The 22,030-nt window shown below is 40.3% G+C and overlaps 1 protein-coding gene across 2 annotated transcripts in view; it reads right to left on the reverse strand.

Moving 5' to 3' along the window:
• LOC136048222 (complement C1q tumor necrosis factor-related protein 7) overlaps window positions 1-22,030 on the reverse strand; it is an 81,467-nt gene that overhangs the window by 50,859 nt on the left and 8,578 nt on the right. Inside the window, exons 2-4 of one of the 2 annotated variants that reach the window (XM_065735742.1) lie at window positions 3,863-4,061; window positions 3,096-3,341; window positions 1,473-2,457 (exon numbers count right to left, since the gene is read on the reverse strand). In XM_065735742.1, coding sequence (XP_065591814.1) covers window positions 1,826-2,457; window positions 3,096-3,333 — 870 coding nt within the window. In that variant the 5' untranslated portion in view covers window positions 3,334-3,341; window positions 3,863-4,061 and the 3' untranslated portion in view covers window positions 1,473-1,825. Of the gene's footprint in view, window positions 1-1,472; window positions 2,458-3,095; window positions 3,342-3,862; window positions 4,062-22,030 lie in introns of those variants that run through there. The other variant, XM_065735743.1, reaches the window with a different exon arrangement.

A 22,030-nucleotide genomic window follows, 5' to 3' on the forward strand; every position in this document is an offset into this window, starting at 1 on the left:
CGTATAACACTAATAGATTCATTGTCAAGTTGGAAAAATACCCGCTTTCATCTTCTACCATACCATCAAATAAAATGAGGGTTGTACATTCATTGCCCGTTTGATTTGTTAGCAGAACCTTGCACCTGTTCACTACATACAGTAACAAGCGTGTACTCAAAGGCATGCATGTTATTGCACAGGAAAATAAGGGATTAGATGCAGGGTGCATGGACTGATATCCCATATATAACTGTAGTGCATTGAAAACTATTTGCGTAACTGTTAGAAATAACAGAGTTCTGTGAATCTGGGACTAATGAAACAAGATTGTAACTTCTTGCAAGGCAAATACATCTGTAAACATGCAGTTCTAGATGGCCAGTCTTGACTCACAAGGTGTGAAGAACATGTGTGAAGAACAATGCTGAAGAACACATGACACTCCTAGCCAAATTTCACAGCGATTGATTACTACCATTTGTGAAATGTCTTCTGGATTTCCAGTGAGAATTTAGTTTCTCAGCTGTGGATCTCACCATGCCCCTGTCTGATAGAATGAAGGGAAAACTACTACCAGAAGTCATGCAAATCACTTCTTAACCATTCCACTGATGAGAAAAATAAATCGACCTTGTTAGATTTACTGAGTACGTTAGTAGAGTCGCAACCTTTATTTTTCTCAATTTTCTGGTATGTTTTTGAAACATGAATGTAAGCTAGCAGTCTCTTGAGTAATACTACTTATTATGAATTATTACATTGTTACAAATATTACCAATTGCTTGACTTTCCACTGATCAAACCTCCAAAGCACTGTAGCAACAGCCTACTCTTACGATGTATATGCCAATTATCCATAATGCATCTTTTCCAAGTTCACTGATTTCCTGATTTCAGTCTTCCACCTCATATGTGACCTATGTTTACCTTATTGCATTTGGCCATATTAGAGTACACGTAAGTGTGCTTAAGTGATGCAACTCATTTTGTTCCATGTAATTTACTCTCCTTCCTCATTACTGTTCTATCCGTTCTTTGGCATCAATTTTTTTTTTTCAGCACAAGGTTCATATTTTCTTCATTTTCTTCTACATTTTTGAAGAAGATGTAAAATAACATTGCAGTAATAGCAAACCCACTTAGAATTACATTGAAAATATCCAGTAGAATACTGATTCTCTATCCACAGCTTTTCAACTCAGTCAACTCTTAGTTAGTTTCTGTGTTTAATATCTTTGTTCTGTTCTTTCTGGATCTCAACTGGGCTGTCCTTAGCTGGTACAAATTTTCATGAAATATTAGGAGGTTAATTGCTGACAAATATCTTTTGTTGGTGTAAATATCAGATGAGAATTTGCTTGTGACCTGTTCAGCAGACATCTGTTTTTTATTGCTTTCTTGAAAAAGAAAACAAACAATTCTCTTTGTTTTAATAATTGCCTTTCTCATAATGACCAAGGACAATATTGCTGTCAATTGTTCAATTTTTCTTTAATATCATACACAAAATATCAATTCTACTTTGTAACTTAATATATTTTATATAAAATCCGATGTACAGTATTTTAAATTTGTTTAAATAATATAGTAAACATAACTTCCAAGAGAAGTCTGTCCTGGAGCGATGCAGTCTTTTGTTAATTATAGTTCCTTTTCATATCCCTGTTGTTTGGTAAAGAATGCAGATTTGATTCTAGAAATCTCCATCTGAACTCAGATTTTATTCCCATCTAAGCAAAAATAAATTTTCATGTTATTTGTTTTCAACTTCATGTCCCACACACGGCTACGTAAAGTCATGTTCTGCGTTGCCTTGTTTGGCTGTGATTAGACATCATCTGCTTCAGAGCTCATCTTCTTCTGACAAAGCATCGAGATAATCTGTGTCAACATATAAGAGAAATCCAGAAAACAAGCTATCTGCCCATGTTGGGTCTGAGAAGAGACCATTTTGGTCAGCATAGAAGATCTCAAGCCATACTTCATCCTCTGGCTGAAGGTAGATCACTGTGGATCCAGAAGCCACATCGTGATTTCCTGTGTTGGCATCAAAGGTCTTTATGCGGTACTTCCCGTTGTGAACCAGCCCAATCGCAAGGTGCTTATTTGCCAAGGTGATGTCATAGGAAAAATAATAAATCCCTGGGATGGCACAAATAAACTTCCCTGTGGAAGGGTTGTAATGTTCACCCTCGTTGAAGAGGACTTTATTGAATACAATTGGTAGTCTTTCCTCAGGGTAGCTGGTGGTGATGCCAACAGAAAAGGCAGATTTCAGCACTATCTTCCCACACTTGCAGATGCCTGGTGCACCTGGCTCTCCCCGGTCTCCTTTATCTCCCTTAGGTCCAGGTGGTCCAGCTGGACCTACTTCACCCTTGGCACCAATCAGTCCTCCGGGTCCTTTTTTTCCAGACTGACCTTGGTCTCCTTTCTCTCCAGTTGGTCCTAATGGCCCCGTTTTTCCTCTTAAACCTTCAAAAACATTTAAAGTTGGTTATTCATTACACTTATCATCTCAGTAAATGATTGTGTAGGCTACTGGGTGTATCAAAACACTTCAAAAATGCTTTTAGCATCGTCTGATAATCTTGTGAAAAGCATAGCAAGTCGGGACAGAGCAGTAGATTACACAGCCTGTGAGTCCTTTGCTTCTATATTCCTCATTTCTTTACATGCCTTGATTAAACACTGCAGAATTATATGTCCATTCTGACAGAGGCACGGGTACTGCTGGTGTAGAGGATGTGGACATAAAACCATGTCAGTGGTTTTATTCTGTACCTACAATGTGCCTGTTAATCTTTGATTCCAGGCTAACAGCACAAATGAGACTAATGATGTGACCCTGGTGTTGTCACACATACCTTTGCAATGTCCCTGTTTTGTTTAGCATTTGTGCACAGGAAGGCTGTGCAATTACATTTGTTTGTACATGTTAGACTACAAACACACATCTAAAATATATCTGAATATTTTCTTTCTCTCACCATACATACATTCATCACACTAAGGCCACGGATGTTCATCATATGTATATGCATGTGTAACAGTGATGAGGAAAGCTCTTATTCTGATGCACTACTGCATTAGCTGACACAAATATTCAATACCTGTGCTCCCCTTTTCACCTTTTTCTCCCTTTCTGCCATCTCTACCATCTCTTCCTGGAAGACCAATGCGTCCATGTGGCCCTGGGGCTCCGTTTGCTCCGGGGGGGCCCATGGGACCTGGCAGCCCAGGTATACTGCAGATGTATCTGGTATAGTAGTTCTCTCCTTTAGACTGGCTTTGAAGAGGTTGTTCGCTGGTGTAGATGGCAAAACTTGTAATGTACAGCAACACAAACATCGTTGAATCTGGAAAATATGCATATGGAGGAGACTTTAGATATGTGATGGTACTCTGATTCCATTCAGATGGCCAGTGGGAGCAGTGTTTTCTAGTGAGGAAAAACATGCACCTTTACTTCATTTTGAAACCCTTATGCGTGTCAATGAATCTCCATCCTGACTAACCATAGCAGGAACTTGCCAAGTTTGGAGAAGGGACACCAGTAAGAGAATTACAGCTTCAATGCTTGGTTGTATGCTCTGGCCACCACAGCACCATTACTTTGCTGTAATGGGCCAGATAGGAGCAGACCACTGTCCTATGGCTCTGGTGCTAGCAGGGATTTCTTTTCAAGCTTGGCAGAACTGCCATGTGAAATGAGCTATGTCACAATATCTTGCAAGAAAAATCTTTAAAGTATTATATTTTGTGATTGGATGTTTTCATAAACAATTCAATGTAAACTGGATTTCTCTGTTGCATAATATTTACTGAGAAAAAAGAAAAAGCACTGCACAAACAGGAATGTGTTGAGGAGTTGCAGTACCTGATATACAAAGGGACTGGAAATTAGTGTCGCGTTAGCTGAGATTCAGACATGAGTCAGGTGGGATGTTGTGAGTTGAACTGTTTCTTCTAATTCCCTTGCTGGCCTCTCAGAACATAACTGCAGGGGGTTTTGTTGGAGTTGTCCATTCCTTCAGAGCTGACTTACAGCAAAGAAGCAAATCAGAGTCCACTGGTTTCTGTGGGGAGAAAGAGAAGAAAGGGGGTCAAGGATTAAAAAAAAAAAAAAAGAAAAAGAAAAAGAAAAAAGAAAGGGAAATACCATAAACCTTTTTTAACAGTGAAAATCAGGTTCGTTCTCAAACTCATAATTAAATTACAAAATGAATTAATATAGAAATCCTTCTTTTCATTCCCTCCTCTGTTATATGATTGGTTTTGACTGATTGATTTGAAAACCCAAACAGACATATTTACCCGAAGTTCATGTTATTTCCATGGCCATGCTATGATATATAGCATGACCAAAACTATCCAGCAGGGAAAAAGACCAGCACATTCACATCCACACTCTTTACCAAGAGTAGAAAATGAGAGGCTGCATCTTTATATTGATGGCAATAAAGAAAAAAGAATGAAAAGATTATTGAAGAGAAGTAAGCGATGCTCCAAAATTATCTCCAGTGATTTATATTCTGCTTTTCATATTAAACATCTTATAGCAAATTGGCAGAAACCAAACTATTAATTTTGCTGTCATTTGATAAAGGCTTACAGTACAGGCAGGCACAACAGCTTCCAAGAGTGGATTAGCATATGAATGTGCAGCATTACAGGAGAACAGCGAATGATGACTCCAAAACAGTAGTTAACTTAAAGCACAAACTTTACAGCAATGTCTGCTCTGACATACTACTAGCTGTACCCAAATAATGCTCATGGATTTTCATGGGACTTAAATCAGGGACAGCAGATCTGTCTGCAGAGAAGAAAAAATTAAGCACGTGACCACGAGGTAGCAGCCTGGAGCAAACTGAAACCTAAGACTGCCTATGCATTTACACAGAGCTGATGGATGAAGTAGACATGACCTAAGGATCAAGGACGGGAACAAAAACTACCCTTTGCCAGATGAAAGCCTGAATCAGCTAGATGTTCCCACACTGTGTTGTGCATCAAACAGAAACAATATCCACAGCTGCTGGTTTTGCCTGTCCAAGATCTTTGACAAATCATAATGAGAGCTGTCACACAGTTGCTCCTGTCATCGGCTGGCCAGTAACCTACTGGTGCGTGAAGCTGTCTCCAGTTCCCATACCTCTCCTGCTGTTCATCTCATGTGCCTATGGGAAATTAATTAGCCTTGGAGATGTGTTCCTGCTAAGGCCCTGGGAAAGATTCATTTGGCGAAGGTAGAGAGAACAGGGTTGTTGGGATAAGGATGTGCCATAGAGGGAGTTTGTGGTTTGAAAGTAAGTTTGGCCAGGGAAAGGCACACAGGTGTTGGAAAATGAGGAACGTGGAGTTTTCAGCAGTGGGATGGGGGACTATAAGGGAAGATGGGGCTCTGAACCAAAATGGTTGGAAAAAATGGTAATAAGATCCAGACAGTGATGATGGTGTTCAAAGTCCTGAATTTAGGCTTAGGGGGAATACAGAAGTCTACTTCCAACAGTGGTCCCCAAGCAGATGAACTCTGGGAAGCCATGTATTAGGCCACAAAATCGAGGCTTGTTTCGGCCTTGACATCTGACTCTTACACCTCCTCACACATAACGATCCAGTTTTAAAAGGAGGCGTGAAGGATGCCTCTCTACTTAATTGCAGCAGTGTCTTGGGAAGTGTGAATCACCTCAGATCAAGACAAGATGTACAGCATTGAACCCACGCCTCCTGTTTGCTGGGGGCTGCTCTAAAAGATAGATTGTTAGTCTGAAGGTGAAAGATAACTTAAGGCCACGCTTTTGAAATTTCAGGCTGAATGTGGAGGCCAAAATCAGAGTTTTCAGCTCACCTAGACTCATGGAGTTAGAAAGTGGAATATGATTTCCCAGATCCTTTTTTCAGGAGTTGCCTATATTCCAGTGCAATATTTGATCTCATAGAGTTAAATGCAGAAAGTGAGTCATAAATTAGACTTTCTTCTTTTTTCTGCTCGTCCTTTTCAAAAATGTACACTTCTGTCTGTGAGCTGGAATAAGAAACAATGTCATTTGTATTTGCCAAGTAATGTTTCTTCAAGGAAAAACAACACTCGAGAAGTTCACTTTTTTATCCAAATAACAAAAATCAGAACAAGCAGATGGTATTCATGTTAACAACAATTACAATTATCTTCACTGAAGCCAGCAACAAAGATAACAAAGAGAATGATAGGAACAAAGGATTGGAATGTTCTTCCACATTTAGAAAGTGGCTTTTTGATAGGTACCAAATCAGAGTGTGAGCGCATGCCAAAGCTTTCACTGGAGGACTATAGACATGCTTGTTGCTTCTAATGTGCAGTGATTTCTGGATCAGATTTTCTTAGAGGGTGGCACACGCATTTGTTCCATCACCTTTTATACTGCACGAGCAGCCCAATCATTGCCCTTGTGCATGAGCATGAAAGATCATCTGATTCTTTTAATTTCAGGAAAGTATTCCAAAAGTTAGTCTGATCTTGGTATGTTGTTGCAGATCTGTTGACATGACAGATATACCGTGAAAAGATACTCCACACATTACATTCCTATTGAAGCTACATGCTGGACAGAGGAGCTGGATCAAGTTTCTAGGAAATCTCGATGCATTACCAACATACTCAGATTGTACTCATTAACATTTTTTTAAAGTTTGAGAATTAAAGAACTATAGCAAATTCCCAGTCTTGAGACTTCTTGGTATATGATCTAATCTTCCTCCCTTATCCAGCTATGTACATCTTAATTTTTAAATTTACTAATTGGCTTTGTTCTGAAACAATCACGAGAGATTTCCCATCAGTCTTTTATAAATAAAAACTGGGTCAAAAGCCAGTAATTATTAGTCACAAGCTATCTTGGCTGTATTCTTACATTTATGTTTCCTTGCTAGCTTTGAGTTCACTTCCAATACATGTGCACAGGCATCTGAGCAGGATGGAAAGATACATTTAACTTCCTTGGGCAAAAAAGGTGTAGATGAGAAATATTAATACTCTCGGTCCTTTCTTATCTGCAAAATTCACAATGGCTTAGTCGTGCAGAACACGGCAGTCAGTGCATCTGTGCCTCTCAGAGCAGAGGCTCTTAAGACCTCACATCACTACCTCGCATCCCTGCTGTGGGGTGTACACGTCAAGTCCACAGCTGGCCATTGCCACACTCTGTGGGTTAGCTATACAGCCATCAATCTTCACATAGTTTTATGTTGTCTTTGTTTCCCTTAGGAGAGGGATAGTGACCTGAAACTTTCTGAGCCGTCTGAATTTGAGATTCCTAGTCCCAGAATGACTGATGGTGCCCAGAGGGATCAGGCAGTGGAAAAGAACATTAGCTAAATATTTCTGAGAAAACAATCCATAAAGGCCTTATTAGCAGTGCTGACATTTAATGGTCTCATTCGCTTCAGTGTGCACTCAGTCGTGTTTAAACAGCCTCCCTCATAACTGTGTTGAATGTGGTCAGATTCTTCAACCGTGTCTTAATGCCTTCACAAAAAATAAAGAGCTTATGGTTGGTACCAGAAGTTCAATGTGTTTGATTCTCAAAATATCAGAGCAGTGGGAGTCATTTTATTTCTCAGTCTCTCACTTGAAATCCAGACAGTCTTATTGACAAGGTCGTTTTTACTAAAAATGCCCTAGAATCTGATGAAGGCATTTATCAGTGAGATAACTGGTACGAAGTGCACCAGAACATGCAAGGAGGTAAATAAAATCTGACAGAAGTTGTCTTGACTGACAACTGAGAAGTTAGGTCAGTTGCTTATGATTTGCAACTGTGACTCTTGTATATAAGAAGGAGTAGTAAGAAGGAGTAAGTACTAAGAGGCATGTTTTAGCAGGGTTATATTGGCAGTAGGTGGATGGTTGGAATGGATGATCTTGTAGGTCACTTCCAACCTTGGTGATTCTGCAGTTCTATGACTCTAAAATAGAGAGAATAACAAGTTTTCTGGCAATATCTTCATTATTGAAAAGTGGCCCAGTATTTAACTCTGGAAGACTCAGAACCTTTACACCTAGGCTACAGACTTTTTAAAAACGTTTCCTTTATTTTCTGTAGAAAAGGGACAGAACCTATAAATCACAATAAGCTGGATTCAAGGATGACTTCCAGTTTGCAGGTTTAGTTATGTGTACGAACCAGAGTCAGGCAAGTGAAAGTATATGGGCATCTGAAGATGTGGAGGGATGCCTGGAGCAATGGGCCCATCACCTCTGCAGACACAGGGTTAACACTCACAGGGTTTGGTGCCCAGCAAACATATAGTCTGTGAATGCTGCCACATTTCATGTTGGTCTAAGTCCATAGAGCACTGCACTATCCCCTACCCAGAGTTAGCTGCAAGGTTTCCATTTTCTGACCCACGCTGTGTCATTGTCATGCTCAGGAATACCAAAGGGAGAGCCTTAAAATGAAACTTAAGTAAGTACAGCCTAAGGGGGAGGTGATGGCTGTGCAGTTGAATCTCACAAAGGTGCAGGTCTCAGGAGACTGTCTCACCTACAGAAATGATAGATGCATTTTCAAGCATGAGAAAACTTGAAACTTAATGTAAATCAATGAGGCTCAACCTTCTGAGAAATTAATGCATTTTGAAAACGGCACCTGAGCACTGAAGCCTCAAGGTGCTTTTCAGAATGCCACACCACAAACTGGGTGTCATTTTCTAACACAGAACCATATTAGCAGGTGTCCCCAACCTCTGGGATTGCCAGGCTGGCCCACTATGTGCACCCCAGAGGTCCCATCTCTTGCATGGGACTTGTCAGTTCACAAGATAAAAATCTGGCCTCAAGATCAATGTAGTTCCCTGACAATTAGTGGCTGTTCAGAGAAAATCCTGGTCTCATGGAGTGATTCTACCTCAAAGTGATTACTTCAACAGCATTACTCCTATATTTATACTGGAATAGAGAAAGGGGAATTCGGCTTGTTTTATCCACTTTTGTGTTTGTTGTGGTTAATGTCAGATTCCAGAGATAGGATGCCAGGAAGAGTGAAAAGTAGAATGAAATTTACGTAATGTCTGCTTTTGGGTAATAGCACATGTTTAATTATGCTTCTGCCAGATTAAATCAAATCTGTAAATAACAACTTGATTTTTGATGAGATTAACCTCTGTCTGTGAGACAGAAGGACATGCATGTTAGAAAGACAGCTCCAATCAGTCTGGAGTACTGAAATAAGATAAAATATTAGTTCTATATTATAGTGTAATCCATTGAAACAAAGACTTGTGGTTATGTAGAAGACAAGATAATGCTTTATGCCCCCCATCATGCCTCTCAGAAATGACAGCTCCAACCAAGCCAACTCTCTGCCAGCCTAGCTTATATACCCAGCAGGCACACACACAGTGCCTGTGCTTCTAGTTTATGGGCTTGATTTTTAGCTGCTTCACATTTTGTGTAGGTGTGTGCATCAGGCAGGAGCTGGCTGCTGCCTGGGTCTGGGAATGGCATGTGGGCCCCTGTGAGGTGGCAGAGTAGGACCTTGCCCATCCCACAAACCCAGCAGGGAGCAGGGCAGTGGGGAGCAGCTGGGGCACCCCCAGTTCTGGGTACTAAGAACATCTGCGTGATGGTATGAGATCAAGTCAAGACATCAGCCCATGGGTGGGGATCAGATGGACTGGAATGGGGTTCTGGGCCTTGGCAGGGTGCAAACAACCCATCCCATTAACACCCTTATAGCTCTAGCAGTTGATATGGATTGAAAGAGGAAGAAAAAACACATAATGATCCTGATCTGGCAGCTTGTGTCTGCTCTACACATATGGAAATAACAATTTGCAGCGTGAGGCTTACAGAGATCTATTTAATTCCATATGGATCCTAATTCCTCTCTCCCTGCAGGGCCAATTCTTGCCCTTCAAGATTTGCTCTCTTTCACCAGCCTCCTGATGAGAACCATTTCTGTGGCAGACTGTTTGGATTTGCAGAATTTCAGTCTAAATTCTGTTTTCAGAATGTACAAACTTCTGTGTATTGTGAAGACGCAATGTCAAATTTCTTGACATGAAGAAACGTTTGGATTGTTTTTAAAACACATTGAAAAAGCCAAAATCTTTTACAAGAGGTTTTTGCTTATTGAACTGCTAACACAGGGGAGGGGAGGGAACCACCATTTTGAATTTCAAATCAGTTATCTCATGGGAGACTGAAATGGACGGAGTCCGCATAATTCTTGCATTTTTTTCAGTGCTGGGCAGATGAGGTCTATAATCTGAGAGTCAGTCAATTTTGATTTCATACCAGAGCATCAGCTGTATCCCTGCTTGTCATTCAGAACAAAATTCAGGCCTCATGTAGTTGGGCATAGCTCCACTGAAACGAGGTGCCTCGTACTTATATATGGCCTTTAAGGTGTGCTCATGCTTAAGTTCTTGCAGCATTAATCTTCCTGTTTCTTGTCATTCGTCCTATCTGCTTGTTTCCATGTGTCTCCCCACAGAGGTGGCATGAAGAAGGTGCTTTTGCCTGGCTTGACATTTGCTAGGAGGAAGGGAATCCTTTGTCTGCTCAGGGTGGGCTTTGCCTTGACTTTGCTCTGTATGTGCATGGTTTTCCCCAGTGACCTCTGCAGGGTCTACTCAGGACATGAGTTGGCATTTCTGGGTGGTTAGAAGGTCATGGAATGTTTGGCAACAAATTTAATCTCATTTTCACTTAATTTGGCCTAATCTCAGCCTGTCAAAATTGCTCTGATTGTCACTTAGGTTTTCTTTAAGGCTCTGGAGCATGGTGGATGCATTTAATATCAGATCTATTTACGAAAGGTTTTTTTTTTGCTATTTGACTTTGACTGATGGAGTTAATTTTCTTTAATGCAGATCTATTCTCTGATGTCCTCAGTTGATCTACTTAGATTTGTTTCTAGCTGATAAACAGCAGTAAGCCGGCATGTAATAAACTGTTTTGTTCTCTTTATCTTTGTGATAGATATCTTCATTGGGCATTACGTAAAGTACTATTTTAGTATTTGTGATTTTGTTTATAGCTTAAAATACACTTTATATCTTGAACAGGATAATTGCAGCTGAAAAGTCTCTTGTACTCAGATGTTACATCTTTCCTGCTTAGAATTTCCATTTTCTTTCTGTGAGATGCTGTGATTTGTTGTGAGGCTTTTGGTTTTCCTCACTCTTTGGGAAAGTTTAAATGCATGTATGTATACATGTGTATACACATACTCTATAAAGTTAAAAAAAAGTTTTGTGAACGTATCAGCTTATAGGGGAAAATGTGGAAATGTAATTTGGAGGCAGTTTTATTGATGCACCTTCTCTCTTGCTGATTTTATTTATTCTACTTACTTTATTAATGCATGAAAGTTGATCTCTGCAGAAGTTCATGAGCCTCTGCTGTTCTCCATAAAATTAATTGGTGTCCCAGTTTGTTCTCTTGGGGCAATTATGAGGTCACCCACAACAGACATTTCATTATGTCTCTTTTTTTGGATTAATGTTACATCTGAATGACTCTGCTAAATATGATCAAAAGCCCTTCTAGCTCAGTGCCTTTGCTCTCTGGCAGCCCTGCAGCAGGCTCTTGCACTCCTTCCTGAGGATGTGGGAAGCATGTGGTGATCATTGCCCAGGGACTGTCTTCCTACTTCTGGTATGCAGCTAAGCTCTTGTGAACTGGAGATATTTTCTGAATCTTTGCTTTCTGTCACCCTTGCTGGACTCTTTATCCATAAACCTGGAACCAGTTTAAACACTGGCTTTCTACATCAGTAAATGTGTTTGTTTAATTACACACAGAACACATTTGTCTCCTTTCAACCTTTCTGTCTTCCTTAGATCTTTTAAAATGATAATCTCATTGGATGCCTGTATTTTTTGCATTGAAACAGGCAGTGATTAACCTGTCCTTTAATACGTTATCTTTCTCAGAAAAGCGGTAACTTTAGGCGCCTTATGGTTGCCACAAATATTTCTGTTGAATAACTTGACTTTTCAATTAAGAATTTTATCATTTATGTGGTCAGATGAATTGTCAGAGTCATCTGCTGTTTTCCTCTAGCGTGTTGATTAGTAATCAAGATTTTGAAAGACGCGTAACTTCAGCAGGTCTAGCACCTTCACTGTTTCATACCAGGTCCTTGGATCAGTGCAGTCTCCTTTTCTCTAGCAAAGATGCAGCTGTCTGAGACTGTTACCTTCTCTCAGCTAAAGATGTGCATTGTTGGACAGATCTCTCTGCTGCGGTGATTGTCATTCTGCAGTACTTAAAAATAAGAAAAAGAGTAAAACCCAAATACAATGTTTTCCAGGAGACATCAGTGGCCCTTATCAAAAGAACAACGCAAGTTTGAATCTCTCACAGCAGTGTAAACTCTCATGTGCTCACTATAAACAGCCATAAGGATAGTTCTCCAGATACTCTGTAAAATGCTGCTTTTGTAGGCATACTTCTAATAAAAGAACTATGGTTTTTTAATACAGATGCGTGTGATTATTATTCAAAATGAAGTCTGCTTATTTTAATGTTTTAACCACACAATGTAAAATTATGCCAATCCTTGCTTTGCTTTCTGTAAGCATTTAGCTGGAAGCAGTGGTGTTACTGATGATCACGAGTCCTCACGGACACAGCACTGGAGAGGTTATGCGGTGATGACATTTGCCATCCCCGTCAAGGTCACCCTCCTCATCCTCCTCCTGTGTCCCCTCTCTTTGCCAGGCTCCTGGTTTTGCAGAGCAACTCTCCTCTCTGCACTTGCAGCATCAGGAGCCCAAAGATTAAAATCTGTCCTGCTTCCAGTAGACACATGATAGAAAGATCTATTTTTCCCTTGTCCCCAGTCCATTGGGATATGGAATGCTCTAGCTTTTCTCATTAATAGCCAGACACTGAGGATAAAGGTGAGAATGAAGGAGAGATGCATCAGCATGCAGAGCCTAGAAGCAGTGAATGCTGAATTGGTGTGCCTTTGGATATCCCTCCAGATTGCCACCATGACCTCATGGGACGGAGAGAAAAGGGCAGTGGTCCAGAAAGCAGTAATGAGGTGTTGGCAGGCTGACTGCCTGTGTCAGTGAAAAGCCTTGTCCACTCTGAGTGATGCTACAGCTGGCCAAGCTGAAAAAGTCCTTAAATGGAAATCTCAGATGTGGAACCCTACTTCCTGCCAGAAATTAAGCTAAAGTAGACTGTTTACTGTAGTGAATATTCACACTGTGATGAGCCTAGATATCATAGTCCTTTTTCTCTCTTTGAGGTTTGTCTTCAGCCCACAATAGGGATGCAGCATGCCAGCAGTTACAGAGGATGAAACTGCTGGAAAGCCACAGTGGGCTCCATATAGCCTCAAGCCCCAATGTGTTGGCTATGCTCTTCTACTGATTTGTGGACTTTTACAGACTAATCCTGTCTTGCAGACCATGGAAATGGAGATTCTGTGCAGGTGGTACCACTTGTGCAGAAGTAATCACAGTCAAAACAAGTTCCTCTCCGAGGCCCTCAACTGCAGAGAGGGCAGTAATGACTCACAGCGTGCTAGCAAGAGAATATAGCCAGAGAATATAGCCAGAGATTGATAACAGTTACCAGCACTGTTCTTCATAAAGACAACCAATATTTTTTGAAGTACATCTGTCAAAGATGCTGTTATTAGATAAAGCAGATTCAGCTACCAGGAGGTTCTAAAGCTCACAGTTTTCACTCCTTCTTTTGATTTACTTTTACCACAGGGAAAAACTTGTAGGTCTTTGACTTGTTTACAGACAACCCAGATAACATTAGCAAACATAAACAGTACTTTCCCTGCAAATCCTATTTCAAAAAACATATTTATAAGGACCATTTTTATCTCTATGATCTGTAACTAGTTAAAATTTCAATTGTTTTCTTAAGAAGAATGTTAATAGTGGATAGTAAGCATGAGGTAAGTGAAAGCAAATTAAATTCTAGGATGTTTTTTATTAAAGGTTTAGAAAAACTCTGTTAGAGACCTGAATTATCTGCAGCTTCCAAATGGTACTGAAAAAAGATGGCACTCTCAGTTGTCAAAATGATTTCTTCTCATTTAATCTGTATGATATGCTTTTCTCTCATTTATGCATAAACTTCATTGGTTTGTCTTCAAATAATGTAGTTAAATAAATGTCAGATCCTCAGTGGACCCCTTAATTGAACTAGAATCAATCCGATTATTCTTATGTGGACTAAGCTGGAATAAGGAGCTATAAAAGCTATACTCAGACACTTGCTGCAGAACTGTGTGTGCCAATTTTATATGTAACTATCCACCTGCAGTTTGTTTCTGCCATTCCTTCTTTCTTTGTGGATCAGCCTGTTCTACAGACTTTTTAGACTGTCTGACTGTGTATTAAAACAGTTGGGGATCATCTGTATGCTCTGTGGTTCAGCAGTAGGGGAACCCAACAGTCTGCTGGGTAAGGGAGGGAAGTATTCCCACATGGTAAGTAACTGACAACAGCATAATGCAGTAGAAACCATTTCTGCACTCAGTGAGTCCACTAAATCAGCTGTTCTAGCTATGTCATGGATCTTTGCTTTGCCATGGTCAGATGGCCCATCTGCTATGCATGTAGCCACTGTACCTAGGGAGACCTTAGTGGGCAGCACCTTCTTAAAGAACCTCACTGGGATTCACCAAAATTTTTCATCACATGTTAACCTCTCTACTCTAGAGAGGTTGATACATCCTTATTTCCTTCTGGCTACTTCACAACATGGGCAGGTGATAGGAAGTTTCATCCACTGCTATTGTTTGCTAGGTGAATGGGAGCCAAAGCGCTAAGAGAATACAGATGGATGCTTGCATTGGTCTAATTAAATCAGTTTTGAAAAATATCTTTAGGCTGTGGACAGATGTTCATTTGGTAGAGAGCCATCCCAGATGAAGATTACAAGCCAAGTTGCTGGAGGTTATTGCCCTCACATCTCTGCTGGCAGAGCCATCCCAGACCCTCTTGAGCAGAAATGATGTCCCACCACTGTGGAGGTGGCAGCTGGAGAGACTACCACCTGCCGGCCCACACTGGACTCCTTAGTACAGCATCAGGCTTGTTGGTCTCTCCAGTGGCTGTTTCCTGACCTGTTTTAGTCAAAATGAACCAGTTTGTCCTAAGGAGGAGGAATGATGGATCTCCCATTTGCTTGGGCTTGTTGTGCCTGGGAAGGACTGGGGAGCCCTACCTGAGTGAGAGATGGGAGGAAAACTTGGGGTGAGTTAGGCTTGGCCCAGCTGGATCCAGAGGATGGGAGAAGAAACCTGTCATGCTGCCAAAGCCATGAAGGGCAGACTGTGAGCCTTAGGAGGACATGGCCAAGGACATCCACTGGAAGACCCACCCACAGACTCTGCCCAACACACTGAACTGTTTTGGGCTGCTTACATACCACGGCCTTGGCACCGACCTGAGCTAGGGCCGCAGCGTGTAATGATGGATTTTAAAGGCTGTCCAAACCAAACAAGGCAGCTTTTCTTGTTGAGTTGTTATATCTTTACCAAATGTGTTAGTATGCATACAGTCAAAGTATGACACAAAGTTGATCAACTCTGGCAAGATGCTGTCTTCAGCTGGCTGATCTTAGCAGACAGTAATGTACATTTTATGTAACACTAATGTAAACTGTGGGATAATAGCATGCTTTTCACGTCTTAAACCCTATCAGCATTAGGAATTATCATATCTATTCTTTCAACAATTCTCAACTGAAATGCGTCAGCTTAAAGGCACTTTAACTGCCTTGCAAACACAGCTATGTGATCACGGCATTTGGTTGTTGAGATGATCTATTTCAGGCACATCAACTCGATAGTTTCTTCCCATTGTTAAAAAAATGGACTTATGGTTAAAGAAGTCAGTTAATGATATTTCCACTGAAAAGTAAGAAAAATATCAGCACAGCTGATAGGCTTTCTGATAGACTGATAGGCTGCTGTTAGGCTTTCCTTAGCTCTCCAGGCAAGTTTTTAATTAAACTTCCATATATTTTTTTCGCTATAGTGGCATTTCTTTTGATTGCACTTTTGAGAGTGCGTGGCCACATGCAGAAACTGGTCCCTCCCTATGTTTTTCCAGAGGTGAATCCAAAAAGATTTCCATTTCCAGTTCCTGCCATTGTGTTGCTTGTCCTTGGAGGAATGCCTCAGCTCTGAAGAGCATTTGGCACACAAGGCCACATGAACCCATCACAGCCCTACACAGCATTAAGGTATAGCTGGAAGGAGCCATTACTTCATTCTGCAGGAAAAACAAAAAACAAACAAAAAAAACACCTTGATTTCTGTGTCTGTTTATTTCTAAAGACAGTAAGAAGACAGTATAAGTCACCTTGGTCGTCTCCATTATCCAAGGTACCCATTCACATCAACCATCTCAGGAACACAGATAGTTAATCTTCTGTGTATAGAAGTTACTTCTATTTATTGGTTGTTATGTCAGTTTCCTTCTCCAAGTGGAGAAAGTGTGTTCCCTATTCCATGGAAATGTGGCATCTCTGTAAGCTGAGAACGCTTCTGGGAAAATCCATTTACTTAAGCCTGTTTTCAGGTCCTGAAGCTGTCCAAAGTTACAGCAACCCAGCTGAAACTGTCATCCAAGTGAAAGATAAGGTACAGGAATGGTAGAAGAAAGGAAAACATAAGGCAGCATGGAAGTCACCAGAGCAGAAACTATATTTGCAGTGGTGCCTTTGATGGGACGCATGCTGGTTTTCAGCTTGGAAATTGATGGTCTCTGACCACCAGATGGCATAAAGAATGCTGTTACCTGCCTCGGCTTGTTCCTGAAACATCATGAAATGTCGGATTCACACTATTTAAAGTGGATCATTGCATCACTCTTGATCAGAGGTATATTTTATTTTTTCTCTTAGATGTAAAAAGGTATTGGTAGGACTTACCGTCTTTGAGGGGAAATCAACCTTAACAGCAAAATGCAGTTTCAAATAGCAAGCATTGTTGAAGTAAGTGCCATTTCCAGGTGCAGGAAAATAACATAAGATGAGGGGGAAGGAGGTTTCTCTGCTAATTGGATTATAGGACAAAGCACTCAAGTAAATCATCAATTCTCATTCTGGTTCCGATGGTGATTTGCTTTGAGCAAATCACATAATCCACTTCATTCCTCTATTTCCGTATGAAGGGCAATGATTTCCTGCCCTGCAGTGGTGCCAGAGGAGTTAATACTCATAAAGCACAAATGGAGAGAAGAAAAATACTAACTACTGCTGAAATATATGTTCAGGGAAGAGCTCTCCTGGTTTGTCTATCCTGCACCATCCAGCTGGTGTTGTGCCAGTATCACAGCTATCGTAAGACTACGGAGTATGGATAAATTTAAGGCACACTGAAAGAAATATTACTGAATGCTACAAAAGGGAAGAAATACTACTGAAAGAACTGGATTTTTGTTGCTGTGTTTTCTGTATAATTTATGATGGAAAACTCATGGTGAGTGAAAACAGCCTGCCTGCTGCTCTCCAAACCCCTTCTGAGTTAAAGATGAGCCTCTGGTTGGGGGCTGGCTCGGCCTTCTGATCTACATCTGTGGTCCAGCTTCTCTCTTTACAATTGATTTGAACTTTCAAGTTGAAATCAGAAGCTTTGGTTCAGCCTCTGCTTCAGTTGCTTATTCATAATTAAACCTACAAGTTATTCAAAGGGCTTTGCAGCTTTTGTCAAAAGTGACATCTCTTGCACACCTCAGGATCAAGCCTGATGCTCTTAGATGATTTTACCACTGAAATGTTCAATCTGAATATAGCAGCTTGTGATATTGCCATATCATAAACGAGGACATTTCTGAAGATAAGTGAAAAGGATAGGGACTCCACTGTAAATTACCAGTGACTCTCAGCAGTTTGTGTGACTACTGTGGTCATAAGATGATGTATGTTTTTTTTTTTTTTAATCCATATCTTTAATGTGTGCAGTGGATGTGAATACCGTAAGGAGAGCCAAAGGATTTTACAGGTATATCTGGAACTTTTCATCATTTAGAAAGAAAAGATTTACAGGTTCAGATAAGGACAGTACTGAAGAAAGAAAATTTGGCATGACATCCCTGAGAAAACAATGCTGCACCAATGAACAATGCTATTCAATCACACTTTCTAAGCTTATTTCACTGCCAATGAAAAGAGGCTGACTCTATGTCTTGCTATAATCACAGAGGGTATTTATGGCATAAATGTGATTTTTTTGTTTATCTGAAACTGAGTTTTATCAGCTTTAGCAAGCTGAGGAATCAGAATGTGAATGAGGGAGATGTGAAAACTGTCAGACCAAAATGCACCTAGTAAAACAAATGATTAGTGACTGGCCTTGAAGAAAACAGAAGAAAAAAATAACAAAAATAAAATACGTAAGTGCTACAACTACAGTGCCAAAATGATTTCCAACTACATAAGAATATCAACTTTTTTTTTTTTTCAGTGATAAATCTAGTTTTTCTGCTTCACCCCATTGCACATTTTAACCATGATGTTGGAGACTTTCTGACTTCCATGTAAGATTTTTAAAAGCAAATAATGTAATCTTGGCAGCCAGTGGAAGAGCTAATGCAGTAGACAGAAGATGAGTGGAAATTAGCTTATACAAAGTTTCAGATCAAACTCAGCCCACACCACTCTCAGTGAAGCCAAAACATGGCCAGATGACAATCAGCAGCACACAGACATAGGAGCATGCAGAAGTCCTTCATGTGGATGGAAAACATAATGAGATATTTTAATGGCTTCTTTCCTTGTTCTACAACAGCTATGGCACCCTAGGCCTCACGGGCTGTGTTGCATTACCCAGTGTTGAAGGGCGGCTGTATGGTGAAGGTAAAAGGTAAATACATTACATGGGAATTTTCAAATGGAGTGTATAGAGCTGCAATCAGACATGCAGCTCAAAAATCTGACCATGTCTCTTTTATAAGCCTTATCTTAGCAGAGAAAAACCTCTCTCATTTTACAGTCATACCTGATTCACGTCATTGCTTTTTGGTAGTATGTACACTTGTGAACAATTATTGTAAAAGATGAAGCACGGGAAGAGTAAACTTTCATCAACAGCTTCTAACACAGACCTTGAGAACTCGCAAAGAATTGCAGCCACTGCCGTCAAACCAGTCTGATGCGTTACCTTCACAAGAACAGGGTCACATAGCCTGCTGCTTCTGTGTTTCTGTTGCTCTCTTTTTTTAATTTTAATTAAAAATATTAAAGATCAAAATAAGTTTTGTTACTTATATACATTAACTATATTATGTGTTTTATGAGGGCTCTTCTGAAAGTAATGCCTCTTATGTCATTCTATTGTCCTACAACATCAGAAGAGAATGTTGGTGGTTTGGCAGTAGAGGTTGAAGCTTCTCACCAATATTCCATTACATTTTGTTACCACGTGACAGATGGCAGCAGGGAGCAGAACAGAACAATTCCCAACACGGAAGTGTGGACGAAAAAGTGTGCCACTGAATTCCTCCAAGTCATTGACACTTGTGAATGTTTATGGAGTAAAGTGGATGTGACCACAGTGGGGAGGTGGTGATACACTCTGAAGTGGGTTAGCTATGGCTGGTACAGACTTCTATGAGCATGGCATGCAGGCTCTTGTTCATTGCTGGTGAAATAGGTGGCTACTATGTTGAAAAATAGTGTTTCGTAGTGAGAATTTGCTCTATGAAATAGTGTCATTGTGCTCTTTGTATCGGCTGTAGTTCCATGGAAAGATAGGACGTATTACTTTTGGAGCAACATTTGTATATACTGCCCAGGCAAGCCAAAAGGTTGGACAGCCATGCACTAGGAGGTTTCTGGGAAGGCTGGATGAGTCCCTTAGGTCTGCTGCAGAAAATGGGCAGGGAGAAAGGGGCTGAGCATGAAGAAGCATTGCACAGTCCTTCCAGCAGTGTGCTGTGAGCCAGCCTGATGTGGATGTACTGCCACTGAGTTATCCCCAGCAGCTAATATGCTGCTATGGAAAATTCTCTTTTAGATTCCAGTTTTGGATGTTAGCCTTGTGGTCCTTTGGGAACCGTGACATGTCCTGCCCTCATAGCTGGCTCCTGCCAAATTTATGGAGTGACTGGAGCACTTTTCTGGCCAGAGATCGAGAGAGGCAGTTACCTAACAGCAACCTGCAGGAAGTGTTTTGTCCTAAAAATATACTTTTCATAGGTGAAATACAGTAACATGCACAGCAATGGTACTAACTCTAAGCCTTTAGCATTGTTTTGCTTCAAATTATTTGTCTTTTGATGCTATTTTTTTTCTAGATACTGAAATCTGGATGTGTCATTAATCCTCTAAATGGCTCAACATGAATTTCAAACTAAGACCGTAATAAAGCGATAGCAAATTAGAGAAGATTTTATTCTCCCCCAAATAATCAAGTGGAGATTGAAAGTTAGAGAATTAAATTAAAAGGAAGAAAGACACTATAAAGCAGTAAAAGCATTTGACAAACATCTAACAGACTGAAGAGATTCCCTTATGGTTGCTACTCAGAGAATTTACTTATTTTTCGCATGTAGAACATGCACAATAGCTTATTTAGTAATATTTCAATAAGCTTTCTTAGCATCTGTTGCTGAACATAATTTTTGCAATGCTCTGACAGCATACAAATGCTGTAAAGCTAACACATTAGCATGCCACTGAGATGAAAATAAATGGAGAAAGGCTGACAAAATTTTCAGTGTAAGGTGCAGGTCCTATTAACTCAAAATTCAGTGAGGGCTTCTGCCCACTTTTATCATTGTCCTTGTTTCTACTCCTGTGAATGAAAGCATGGGCTTCCCCCCCTCCCCCCCGCCCCCCTTCCCCCCATCCCTTCTTGCTTTTTTTTTGGGGGGGGGGTCAAAACATTGTCAGCTTCAGGTATTCACTGGACATTGTTCTGGTCCAGAGCATGTGTTGCCACTCATCAGTATGCAGTGTAGTGATGTGAACCAAGTCAGGTATGTGCACTGTAATTTTATGCCAGCTGTGAGCAGCAAAGCTACTTGGATCAGGCATATGGTGCTTTTGGAAGCATCTTCGGTGGCACACATAGAACTGGAGAGAGCTAATGATAGACCTAGACTTGAGTTTGCTCTACAAAAGCTGTTATTAATTGATCTTTAAGCAAAGCTATTTTCATTAACAGTTGTTAAATACCACCCTGAAAGATATTAGCAAGATCAACGTGGAGGTCAAGTGATTATTATAAACAGTTCCTATAACAGGCTAGAATTTTGTGGAGATCTTTTTCATAAAGGAGAAAAAATAATTTTTGTTTCATGGTATAATTATTATAGATTCCTTTTGTTGTTGTTGTTGTTCTTTATAGTCTACCTGAAATATTTCCAAATATAGCAGTCCATTCTGGAGTTAAATAGAAAATACAAGGAAAATCTAAGGTGACAAAATAACTCTGATAAATAAAATGAGAAATGCCAAATACTTCATCAAGTTGGTTAATGGCAATTGATATTCATTTCTGTGGCCAAAGTGCTTAGAGAATATGGTGACAATAACATAAGACCAAACGAGGAAGAATGGAAGTATTGAAGGAAGGAAATGCATTTTAAAATAATCCTCAGCAAATTACACCACTATCGGGCTCTTCGATCAGCACTCAGGTTTTAACATGTTGTGTGTTTTGCCCATGTCCTCTAGGATACGAAGTAAAATCAGTGGGCTAAATTATGTTCTCATTGGCACTTGTGTAAATCCAAAGTCATCTGACTACATGGCCATTTCCAGTTTTCCAGTGAGTACCCAAACAGAAATAAACAGAAATCGGTTCAATGTTCCTAGACTCTCTCTTCCACTCTCTTGTATAGGAACTATCCATGAATAAATCAGTGATAATATTCCACTGACTGTGTGTTCTCCACTTGTCAACAGCATGAAAAATAACATTTTTTTCCATGTGCCTTCTTGGTAGACCACCTCTCAGTATGAGAATTTAGAAACTGCTAAGTACAACAAACTGAAAGTATCTTGTTGGAAGCAGTGCATGAGAGCCAAGAGGAGCTAGGAAGAACAGGAAAAAAAGCAGAGAGT

Source organism: Cyrtonyx montezumae, unplaced genomic scaffold (genome assembly GCF_038088225.1).
Source record: "Cyrtonyx montezumae isolate F1298 unplaced genomic scaffold, pur_monq_1.0 scaffold_2, whole genome shotgun sequence".
Lineage (NCBI taxonomy): Eukaryota > Metazoa > Chordata > Aves > Galliformes > Odontophoridae > Cyrtonyx > Cyrtonyx montezumae.